Source organism: Struthio camelus, chromosome 3 (genome assembly GCF_040807025.1).
Source record: "Struthio camelus isolate bStrCam1 chromosome 3, bStrCam1.hap1, whole genome shotgun sequence".
In the NCBI taxonomy this organism is placed as follows: Eukaryota; Metazoa; Chordata; class Aves; order Struthioniformes; family Struthionidae; genus Struthio; species Struthio camelus.
Genome location: NC_090944.1, coordinates 32,364,412 through 32,377,424, shown reverse-complemented (window position 1 = coordinate 32,377,424; position 13,013 = coordinate 32,364,412). Strand labels below are relative to the sequence as shown.

Here is a 13,013-nt window from a genome sequence, read left to right as displayed (position 1 = left end):
CGTGAATCACTCCTGAATACCATTTTGAGAAAACACAATATTTTAGTCTATATAGATAAAAAAATCTGGTTAATTTCACATCATCATTCAAGTAAAAAGCTATTGGAACAAAAATTAAATTATTTTAAAGGATACTTATTACTTATTGACATTTTACTAATGTATAGAGTTGCTAACACTGAAATGTTATTTCATGTGAATGGAAAACATTGTAAAGTGACATATGATTTCTTAGGTTAGCATCTATCAAATAAGCTTCCAGCTGACTTATGCACCTTTTTCCATTTACCACCTTTTCTACATTCTACCAGCAAATTCTAGTCACTTGTTTTTGAAAAATAAAATCTTTCTTGACTCTATGTGTTTTTTTGTTTTTTGTTTATTTTTTCTTCAGATAGTGCTGGATCTTGGATTGCTCTAGCTATTTCTATTGTTAACATTGCTCCTTTGCTAACTCTTTCTAAGATTATCACATTTTATTGCTTCGTATTACTGAGCAGAAATAACTGGCTTAGAATGATTTAGAACATGTAGAAACAGTACCCTCAATTCAGTTCATAATCTAAGAAGAAGAGCTTCTTGAAGTACTGTGCTTCAGTGTTCCTCATTGCTCTGAATGCTCTGACAGCGAATGCCAGTGATTTACAATTGGGTAATTTTAACTAGGGCTTCATTTTTCTTCCTATAAGGTATCTGCTTCTTTTGATAACTGACATTTCTTTTCCTAATCCTCCATCTGTTGCCCTTGATATTTAGTTGTCTTGTCTTTTCCTGGATTGTCTCTGGACTTTCATACTTCTGGTATTATGCTTCTAGATTTCTTCCTCTTCCTTTCAGTTAATCTGCAATTGCTGTAACTAGGCATTAAAAATAATTCTTTCCTACTCCCAAATATTTCTCCTTCTTTTTATATCCCTGTTAGAAATTTCATTTTCCTTTCAGCAGCTCAGATTTCACATAAGTGATTAGCTCTATTTACTTGAAAGACAAGACTTAAACAGTTGTGATGCCTGTTTTATTTCTCTTTGATTTTGAGCCCATTGGCCAATTTAAGTCAAATTTCACAGTTCTTATAAATGTTTGAATAACAATGTTAGTAACATAGGTGAAAGAGACTTGAATAATGTCCTTGTCGAGAAGAAAGATGCCGCATTACACCAAAGGTATCAATTCTGTTTGGCTTGTTGTCTACCCAGTTGGTATGTTCATTGTTATAAGTCACAGTAACACACATTGTCTCATGGCTATGGGTCAAGGACGTAGATGTGGGAAGGAGATGAGATTACTGTACGTGAGGAGAGATTGGGAAGGTTGTTGAATTCAAAATATTGTTGTGGGCAAAAGGACCACATCATACATAGAAAGCTACAGGTTTGTTGTTAGTTCGGTGCTCAGTAGTAAAACATTTGATTTTGTGTTGCAGTTTAGGTAATACATAGAAAACTCATATATCATGTAGCCGGAATTGTTCTACCAAAGTTTCCTCCTATCTACCCCACTTCTTTTGTATTATGGTCACCCTTCTGGTGCCATCCTGGGCTAAGGTTGCAGCTTCAGCCTTCGCTGTGGTGATCCAGAGAGGCAGTCAGCACCACCTGAGCTCTTTGCTGGGAATATGTGATGGGGGCTTCTTAATCCTCAGTCTTGGGGTCCGCTGGGGTTTATTATTATATATTTTATAATCTCAGACGCTTTCCCTTCCACTAGTTCCCAGCTAAGCTTTGTGAGTTGCCTGCCCCAGCCCCAGTAAAGGCAGGGGGTCATGGTTGTGGGGTGACTCCTGGGTGGGCCAGGCCAGGCCATCACCATAAAAGGGATTGCCCAGGCCTGCCCGCCCCGGGTAACAGTCCGCTGCCCCGAGGAACAATCCCCCACCCCGGCCGTTGTCACAGCCACCTTAAAAGTGGCTCTGAGCTGGGCAAACCTGGGCAGAGCTCAGAGCCTGGGCTCCTTTGCAGTCAGGGCAAGGTAAAGCCTGCAGCATTACTACCTTTGACAGCAGTCTTAAATTTATTGTGCTGCAAGAGCTTGGAGATACTGCGGATAGGGTAAGGCAATCCAGAGAGAACTGGGTCATTTTGATGTCTTCTTATAAGAATTTAGCACCCAAAGTTGGGTAGACAGAAGCTGTATAGATATCATGAAGGTATATAAGTATCAATAAAAGAAAGCAGGCTTTTCTTGTTTGACTGCTAACAAAGCAATATATTTAATTTGTCCCTCCTCCTGATCCAATTAAACTGGTAACTGCTATACCAAACAAAGCAGTCTTTTAAATAATATGAGTAATGTTTTACATGATTTTTAAGAAGGAGATTAGGAAAGCATTTCATCTCTCAAGGCACCTGATATGATGGTGGATGGTTTTTCAGACAACTTCTAGGTGGGCCCATGTTATGATGTCCTTATATGCTGTTATAGTTCTATATATATAGTTCAATGCTATAAAGTTCTATAAATAAAAAACATAGCTTTTAAAATAATGGAATTAATTTGTATAACTTTTAAAAAGGTGGGCACGTGAAAAGAGGCAATGATTGTAGTCACATTTCCCAAACTCATTCTAATGTCTTAGCAAATATATGTTGCATATCAGGAAAGTGCCCATAAGATTCCATAGCATGTTCCTAGCCTGATTATTTTTTTTATGTTCTTGACTTTACATTAAAATCAGCTTAAAATTAAATTTGTCCATTTACTGAAAGAGCCTGGTCCAGTGCAAAGATTGCTTTGCCTGAAAGAAAGAAAGTGCCATATCTCCTAACTAGAGTACCAAAAAAAGTGACACTAATGTAGCAGAGGGGTGTTTTGCAAGGTTAAAATGATACCATTCTGAAAAATGTAGGGGAGGTTGCTACTGGATGTACTATTCAAGCAAACTTTACTATCATAAAATGAAGATTTCTAAAGCCCATGATTTTTATGAAGGTTAAGGCTTTTTGGTGGCCCCTCATCTCTGGAGAAAACAAAGAATGAGTAATGAATAGTGAAGGTTCAAATTATTAATATTATTTTTCCTTAGTTTTTTTTATACTGAATTATTATGAAGACAGAAAAAAAAATACTTATGAGATTGAAGCTTAATATAGCCTGGGTTTGTACTGCTCAGAGTAATTCAGTATACAAAATTTTTGGGAGGGCCGAGAGTCTATGCACACTGAGTGCAACAAAATATTTGCTTCCTGTCTTCGCAAGGAGCTAACGCTGCTATTTAGGTGCTCGCTGCTGAATTCTCTTAGCACAAGATTTGAATGTACAGCTTGAATTACTTAGATGCTGTGAATCTCTGAATGCAATAAAAAGCTCCCTGCCCATAGCAGAACCCTGGGGAAGTCACAGCTCCGAATACCATTGACAGTCAGTTCTTTGTTTTATGCTCTGCTGCCTCAGCAGAAATGTGTTCGTGTTTTGTTACAGCTTTCGCTTTGCAATTACACTCCTGAAGGAGTGGTGGGCATTTCATTACATTTAAGACTGATTTACTAAACTTGTGTGTTGTCGTTCACTTTCTGTTTTACCTATGGCAAGAGGGAAGTTCATACTGATGACAACTCAGATCAATTTTATCAAACATTTTTTATTCATTTGTTGGATTATGAGAGAACTTTAAAAGTCTTTGGTTTCAAAAAAGCAACATCTCAGTTTAATTAAAGTGCACTTTTGTTAAATTAAAATGAATATTCTACTGTTTAATTCAAAAAACAAAGCATTGAGAAAGCGTGGCTTCTCTTTTATCCCTTTTTGCTACAAAAGCAGCAAACACAGGAAGCAACCCAGAACTAACACTTAGAAAACCACTTGTAAATCACATTTAACTGGCAGTGTTGAGTTACTGTAACCCCCCAGAGCTGTCTAATCTCAGTCTGTAATCTTTACTGGGGGCAATCATAGTTTTGATGACTAGAACTCAGTAAAAGATTTCTTAATCTATTCTGAGTGTCAGTGTAGCATAAAGCTAAATATGAAATCAGAATCTCATTCTATTACACTTGGAAAGAAAAATGTTCCAGGAGAGTAGAGAGAAAAAAAGTTCTAATGTACTCCTTTTCTTCCTCAGGCACTCACACACATACGCAAAATGATTTGTACATATTAAATCTGATGACCTTTATCTAGGAGGAAGATAACTATGACAGGGGCTTCTGGAAAGAAAAAGGAATTTGCAGAAAAACATCTATATTTCTAAAATGGTTTCGGGAGATGCCTGAAGGGAGAAATACTAATGGAAGTGAAATAATATCTTTTTGGGGCTTCTCCCCTCAAAAAAGATTTTCTAACTCATGTGACAAAATGAAGCAGTGTTTTGTTACTCAAATCCTGAAAGACAGCATTTGGGAAAATGATGCTCTCTGGTGCCTAAGGCACTAAACTGGGATTCCAGAGATGTGGATTTTATTCTCCATGCTGTTAGCTATGCACAGCATGATACTGAAGGAATGTACAGTAGGACTAAATTAAGGTTTTCTGTGTAGTTTTAATTATGACCTTTCATATTGTTTGAGTGTTTGCATGCTTAATTCTATGCTAATACAATTTTTCTGTGTAGCAATAATTTCCACGTTGAAGTGCTGTCTATGTGTGTGGCACTTGCAAAGAGAGTAAGTCTTAACCCAAGGTTAATTTTAACAAAGAAAATATATTAACATTATGAAAACAAAATAGCACAATCAATTATATTTCTGTTGTGATTTACACTCTCTCCTCATCAGTGGAAAATATATTGCACAAAAGCTAAACGTCAACACTAGATCATTTTAAAATTCAAATATTTGAGTACTGCCTGAGTTAGAATTAAATCTTAGTTAGGTTTCATTTTGGGTTTTCACCAGAGTTTTTCTGCAGTGAAAAAATATATCATTTCGTAAAGCTCAATAGCAAGACAAGTCTTTGGGCATGGCATTAATATAAAAAGCTTTTTTTTTGTGAGGTGTGACACCAAGATTTGTGGGAAATATTTGATAGTGATGACTGAATAATTAATTGCTCTGTTAAATCAGGTACAGTTGGCACATATATCAAAGAACAGAGAATAATAAAACTGATATTTATATTAAAACTATAAAACAAATCCCCTGAGTGGCCTGTAAATCACGATATGATAGTCAAATGAATCACCCGACTTACAGTTACTCCTATAATTTATGAATCATCCGTATGATTTATAGCAGGCATCACTTGCAGAGAATATCTTCACATTTTCCACCATTGTTTTTAACTACTCTCTGAGCATATACAAGTGCTTTCACCTCTGACAGACTGTCAAACTTATGATCATCTGCTTTAGGCAGAGGCTCTACTTTTTGATTTAGAAAGTTTCTGGGTGTGTTTTATTTAACTTACAATAAGAAAGAAGGATATGCATCTCTCGGTAAACATTAACTAGAATTTTAAGGACTATCGTACAAATTAGAGGGTTAGAGAGTTTTTTTTTTTTATTATCTTAGGATTTTTTTAAAGTAAATCTTCAGTTCAGCTAAATAGAGACCACAATAAGCAAGATTAAAATGGAATCTTGTATTGCAACAATTAACCAATAAGGAAGAATAGTTTTCATTCTTATTAATCTCTTCCTTTGTGACATACTGTCACTGCAATTGCTTTGAGTGACGGCCTCACTGCCATCAGCAATGACTGGAAAGGAAAGATTGAAGAAAAACTCATGCTAGTGGCCCTAGTTCAATGAAACAATTAAGTACAGGCCTCACTTTAGGTGCTTTAGCACAACTAACTTAAATATTCACCTAAATCTTACTGAAACCACTTGTTTAAATACTCTCATTAATAATAAATATATAGCCTTGGGGTGGATGTGTCCATATTGTCGTAATTAGATTTGGAAAAAAGTAACAAAATACTTCATTTAAGAAGTACTTATTAATACTTCATGCTTGCTTTATTGGCCTTGTTTGAATTTTGTTATATATGACAGTAGTATTTCATAATTGAAAATGGAATATTCAGAGAAAGCAGGGCATTCTTTTTCTCAGTAATTATTACTTGATAGGCAGTTACTTACTGTCTTCTGACTGACTGTTTATCTGACTGACTCTACATAACATTTTTGTGAAACTGTGTTCCTTTTTTGATTTCTGTGGAGCTGTTTAATAGTATTCAAAAATTACAAGGAAATATCTTCAGTGCTCAAATGTAATTTTAAATTCTCTTTGCATCTGAATGAATTTTACTAATGAAAGCTCCTTCTGAATTTTCATTGCATTAGTTTGTCTGAATTAAATATTTTAAAAAATACTATTTTGAGGGCTTTAAAAACATAAATCCAAACACTAAATATAAGGAATCATTAATCCAATCTTTTTGTGGAGATACGTCTAGAAGAAACTTTTTCCTTGGTAGACTTTTCTCACTTCTTCAGGTCTTCTGAATGTCATATTTTCTGTGACTTTGCATTCTTTCATCAATTCTTTCTACTTTTTGGTCAGGTGATTTTTTTTTTTTTTCTTTAACACACAGTTTAATATATTTTTAAAAGTATAGCAGTTTGTGAACATTCTGGATTCCATAAAATCTTAATAAATGACTAATCTTATACCTTACTAGAATACTTACTATAGTGTTTACATGTGAAAGCACATTTAAACAATTGCTGTGATTAATAAGGTACGGATTTATTAGTTGAAGTTAGTATGCAATTTAAGTGGTGCAAGTAATGAGCAAACTGGAATGTTGCCACTCAAATAAACATACACTACTTTAGTGTTATATATACTTAAACTGTAATTTGAAAAGTTTGTGTTGCTACGTAGTCTTTCTGTACATACGGGGTTGCAAAAAATTCCATTTTTTAATGTTATGTTTTAATGTTGTGTGACATAGTATAGTGTATAAATTTTATTAGGAAAAGGTATTAATTTGTCTCAAATTCTGATACTACCGTTAATTGTATTAATATTCTTACATATTAATGAAAAAAAAAAGGCAAGACTTGGAAGTTGCACTATGAACATGGTCATTCTATAGTTTTTCATGTTTCTATACATACAGTTGAACTGCAGGTATTGATGCTAAATTTGTTTTCCTAAATTGTTTTGCCATTTCCTTACTTATTTCCTACTTTCCTACTTCCTAATTATATTGTTTCTTATATCAGATAGGTAGCAAAATATATGGTAAATTCTATGATAATTTTTATTTCTGAGAATACTAGTGGAAAAGTACCAATTAGAATTCTACCAGATGTATTATGAATTTTGCTATATGCAGCTTTCAGATACAGTGTTGCAGCTTTCAGATATAGTGTTGCTGCTTTCAGGGCAAGACTGCTCTTATTTCAAATTTAACATACCAAATTAAACAATTATATGCAGAACTTAGGTGCTAGATCTGAGCCTAGTAATTTATTAAAAACTAAGTGCATAATTTATATAATATTCTAATCTGTCATTATCAGCCACAAGTCAGACCTTGGGGATCTAACTGTTGGTTGGACTGTATTTGGTAGAAGCCTGAACTAGATATGTAGTAACTGTTGAGAAAATAATAACAAAGATATTGGTAATAATAATAATGGTAGTAATAGGCACTTAACAGAGATAGTGAAATAATTTTAATATATAGTAATTTCATGTGTCTCCAGAGGAAACACTGAGATAGATAGAGTGTAGGCACACCAGAGAGAATATTTAGAGGGACAGAACGTAGTCACAAAGCAGAGGAAAGGTGTGGGTGGGAAAATCTCAATTGCAGAGATTGCACAGATACTTCAACACAATACTCCTACAGAATTTTCCCTCTTCTCGCCCTGCACCAAATGTTTCTTTGCATTTCCTCTCCATATTTATGTTGTAGGCAATAGTCCATTCTATTCCAGATTTTGATCTTTCCCTACGTTTTGTTTCCAGTGGAGATCATCCCAGTGATCAAGATGGTTCAAATGGATGATTTATTTCTTATTGATATATGTTAATCACTCTGTTACTGGATTTAGGCTTTCTAATGTTTACCTAGTATGGAATGCATTACAGAATTTGTATTAATGTTAATTTCTTATGTTGAGAGATGACTAAGCAGTAAAAAGTATTTCTGTTCTCTTCTAGCTTACGAGTTACAGAACTGCCCTGATCCTCCTCCTTTTTTGAATGGATATATAGTGACCTCGGATTACAGTGTGGGTCAGTCAGTGTCGTTTGAATGCTATCCTGGGTATGTTTTGAGGGGTCAACCCGTTCTCACGTGCCAGCATGGGATCAACAGGAATTGGAACTATCATTTCCCCAGATGTGAAGGTAACTTTCTGCTAGTACCTTTGCTTCAGGATTCATGGTATTTTCTGATTTGTCTGTGTTGTGTGCATGTGTCTAATTCAGCTTTTGCTGAAGAGTTGGACCTCTATCCTAATCTGTAATGCTAGCAGCCAAAGTCAGAATGTTAGATAATTTTATAAATCATAAATATTTTATGAATCATGTTGCTTAGTAGTGGTATGTTGTTCCTATTACTCTCTATCAAAGTTTTATTGCTTATGACCACTCATGTTACTGCCAGAAATGATCTTAAGCTCAATATGAAATTTGTCCTTTTTTGACTTTCTTCTCTTTTTTTCTGATTCTTTGCACAATGTACACTACCACATGTAAATTACTCCATTTGAAAGCTTTTACTTGGACTTGCATCTAAAAGCAGAAGTACAGAAGCGAAACTTTTGACATTCCTTTAGACCGTCAGAGGCTTTGACAGTCTCTTGTAGGATGTTATGAAGAAACTAAGTAGTCATTATATAAAAACAAGTTTTGTCATGGATAATCAACTGTCTAGGAAGACATAAATCAAAATAAAAAAATGACTAATTTCAATCATAGCAAGAGGCTAATGGTGCTTAAGGGTTTTATTGTAGGAAGGTATTTGTCACTCACATTGAAAGTTGGATAGGACACTTTTCTTCATAAAATACCCCATAGACTGTGTGTTAGTCAAACCTGAGAAGGTTGTGAGGAATTTCAGAGAGATCTAACGGAGCTGCAGGAATAAGCCATGAAAAAATTTGAGAGAGTTAAATCATCCTGCTGCAGGACAGACTGCTAGGGGCCAGAAAGAAGTTTTCCAGTGGGAGCGGTTAACATAATATTTCCTACTTTGAAATTTTCTGTGCTTTTTTATGAGACAAGTGGGGTTGAATATTGCAAGAAGCAAGGCTAGACTAGGTGGGCTAAAGGCCTCATTTGGCATTGCAATTTCTTGCTTGTAAGGACTTAACTACTGAGAATAGTCATTTCAATTTATTTTCTCATTTTTTCTGAGAAGGATGTTGTCCTAACAGCTTAGCTGTGTTGCATTGCAGCATGTGCATGTGTTTGGTACATGTGCTTGGGAAGCAAATGTATGCGACTTCCTTATTTTGTCATTTAAATCCAGTGTTGTGAGAATTGGAAAATTCAAGTTCTGTTCCATAGTAGTTTATGCAAATTGCTGTAAATTTCTCAGGAGTCTATTAAATTAAACACACAGAAGAGATGTAAAATACTGCACCTTTCTTGGAATGCAAAGGATTTGCAAGGAAGAAATGCATTTTTTAGTTAATATGCTAGCTGAGAGTTTTTACAGATGCTAATCTGTCTATTTGAAGCTTGGGTTAAAATATAAAAACAATATCAAAACCCCAAGCCTATGTATTTTAAAGATTCTTTGTATTAATATTACTGGAATTATTAAGATAAGAAGAATTAGACTATGTTATATTTTAATTTAAACTGTATTTTTATCACATTATTACATGGACGTTGTAGAGGTCTGATGGGCTGCAGGAATAAGACATAAACATACTCTCCTGACCAAGGGAAGAATTGTTACAGAAACATCAAAGTGAAAGATTTAATGAAAGGATTGAAAGTAAATCTGTCAAACAAGAAATGTCTTAATGTTAGTTATGGTTTGGAGGTCTTGTAGCAGTGATACAGTTCTCAAAAATGTGAATAGCACAGCCATTCCCTTTCCTTAAAAATATATCTTAATTAAGCCATTTCCATTCTGTTTTCTGAAGGAAAAAAAAAATAAATACTGTAAATTATGTATAATATTAAAAGATAAGCTTGTTCTTTTAACCCGCTCTAGTTGATTACCACAGAACAGTCTTTAAAACAAGCTGAGCCGTCCTTCTGCTAGGATGTATCTATTAGATAATTCTACATCCTAATGAAGGTTACATGCCAGCTGATATTGCCTCTCTTTGCCAGCATAATGGGTGGTATGGATGTAGATTTTGTTTTGATTCTCTAATTATTGAGACATTGCTTAACTTCTTTTTTTAATCTGATCTGCAAAATAATCTGTTTTTTTTCATAGTCAGTAAATCCAAGATTTTGTTAAATCAATGTAGGTTTAAGATACAGTCATTTGGAAGTAGTTCTTTAGAAAGTTTGTTGTCTTTAGAAAGTTGCTGTTGCTAGCTCGGTGGTAGGACCCAGAGAACTGATAGCTGGGTAGCATGCATATATCAACTGCTGTCATATACCGTTTAGTTAGCATCTGAGCATGTATGAAGAAATTTAACTGAGAACACAAGGTGTGTTATAGCTTAGAAACAGTAAGAGCTTCTGAAACATATAGTTTATATAATACAATACATCTTAATGCTTCATTTTTTGTACCATGGAAACATTCTTTCAGTTCATTTTACAGTATCTGAGATAAAGACATTTGTTCAGTGTAATACATCATGTGCAATACACAATAATCTCAATACTGCAACACCAACTGATAGGTTTAACATGAATAATAGAAGCCATAGAATAAAACATTTTAACTCAAAAGACTAGTTTTCAGATAGGAGACCGGAGCAGAAATTAATTCACTTTGATGTAATTCCCAGTTCTGGGGAACTTCTCTCTCAAAGTTTATAGAAGAGACAGAGTGTTTCAATCCATGCCCCAAGCCTCAATTTGGAAAGGGCAAATGTGGTTGAAGTGGTTGAATTTTTGTAGGTGGCTCTACCTGATAGAAAAGGACTTCTTCCCAAAGTGAGAATCTGAGATTTTTTTCCCCAAATGGGATTTTCCCTCATTTTTTTAAAGAACTGGCCCTGGCTTCCTAAATATTTCCCCCCTTGCCCCCCCCCCCAAAAAAAAAAAAAATGCAGTCTGTCTGTGGGAAATACTGAAAGAAATTGGGCTTTCTGCTGGAAGATGAACCACTGTTTTAGGCCTGTGCCTCTTGATAAGCCTCTAAGGATCCAATAAAATCTTATGTAGCAGCACATGGGTGAAGCCATGTTAGAAAGCGAAGAGTTATTAACTAAAGATAGGTGAACTAAATAGCTATCACGTTTTTTCCCCCTTCTGGAGAAGACAATGTCTAGAATGAACATTTGGCAGTGGCAAGGGGAAAGGCCATGCCCCCTCTCTTCAGCAATTTAGTTAGGAAGTGGTACGTAGTTGAACAAATGAGAGTATTGAGTTTTGTCTTATTTTAAAATTAAAGAACCGAGTTTTAATGCCAAGCACTTAGGGTGGTTTTCAGATGTATGATGTTATAGAAATAAAAGTACTAAAATGATGCTTCCAATATTGAATATGAGTGAAATGTTTCCAGCATAGAAATGAATGCGGAAATTACGTACAATCAATATGTACGTTTGCTGTTAAATGGCTGCCAAGCCAATGATGTCCTCCATTTTTCTTTTTTTTTTCAATCTTTGCATCAGGATAGCTGGAGCACAGTTTAGACAGTTTTCAAAAACACATGTTTCAAATTAAGTAAAAAGGAGTACGTGCAAATAATATTAAATTTTTCAGACTATTAATTTCTTCTTTAGGGAGAAGAATAAGTTAAAAGTTGAAATAGCAGCCTCAGCAATGAATAGAATTATTACATAATGACGCTATTTTAGCAAACTATAGTTGTAATTGTATTGCGAATCACCTTCTGAGTCTTATGGAACTCCACTGGTTAAGGAACAGCAGTCCAAGAAACGCTGCAATAGACAACATAAACATCTCTTATAAAGCTGTATTTCCCAAAGAAAAGCATTGAGAGGCATAAGAAAAAACACTGCTTTGGGAGATCAGAGCTGGCACATTCCTTAGACACACAATGTGCGATTGCATCACATCTTGTCAAAGTAGTTGGTTATAACTCATGATAAGGATTATTCTACCCATCCTTTGCAGGTATCTGATGACATTATCAACGTGGACATGATTCATGTTTTCTTTGTTTAAGTTCCTCCTGACATCCCATTTGTTCTTTACTTTTATTGGCACATTTCACTTCCAAATTAGAGTAGTATTAACATTCTCTTTCAGGGTCTCAAAGTGGTTATAAATCTAATAGCAACTAGGGATATTTTTTTAATCATCCTGACAAACTTAATGATCTGAGCCAAATGTCTCCTGCTGTTACCCTGGTTAGTTCACCTTCATTTACATTCTTACATCTTCCTGTGCTCAACATCACATCTCTCTCAGGTTGTGATGGAGATTTTTTGGATTTACTAATAGAAACTTTCTGCACTGGCATATTTAAATAAAAGATGGGAACCATCATCTTCTGTATCTTTTGAATTAAAAATTTCTCTAACATTCTATTTACATTTTATGTCTAATCTTGCAAATCTGACAGGTTCTATTATGGATGCCTATCTCTTTCTGTTAACTACTACATATAACTTCTGTACTTGCTTTAGAGGACTGCTTGAGCCTAAAAAAAGAGCTTGAGTTAGGTACTCCAGTTATGTGCATTTTTCCCAAGGCTGCTTACTTTAAGTGCATCCTGAATTAGACAGTAAATGGATGGGAGAACTGGAGATTTCAATTTTGCCCTTAAATGCGTCTCAAATCTTATTTTAAGTACATAAACATTACACTGAATATGATCCGGAGCTCCTTGTGATTTTTTAATTAAAAATTACGTCACTTTAAAAAGTATTTTCTGTGCATTACATGAATTAGCAATTAATTAATTTTGAGTTCTGAAAAAAAAAAAAAAAACAAAGATGAGGAAAGACCACCCATAGAAGATATTCCATTCAAAGGAGTTTGGTTTATTAATTCAACCTTTTTCAG

At 34.7% G+C, this 13,013-nt stretch overlaps 1 protein-coding gene across 2 annotated transcripts in view; it reads left to right on the top strand.

Moving 5' to 3' along the window:
* The window catches only part of CSMD1 (CUB and Sushi multiple domains 1), a 1,260,625-nt gene that overhangs the window by 1,096,447 nt on the left and 151,165 nt on the right, over positions 1–13,013 (top strand). For both annotated transcript variants that reach the window (XM_068937332.1, XM_068937331.1), the window contains exon 42: positions 8,055–8,243. In XM_068937332.1, the coding sequence (XP_068793433.1) occupies positions 8,055–8,243 (189 nt within the window). The remainder of the gene's footprint in view (positions 1–8,054; positions 8,244–13,013) is intronic.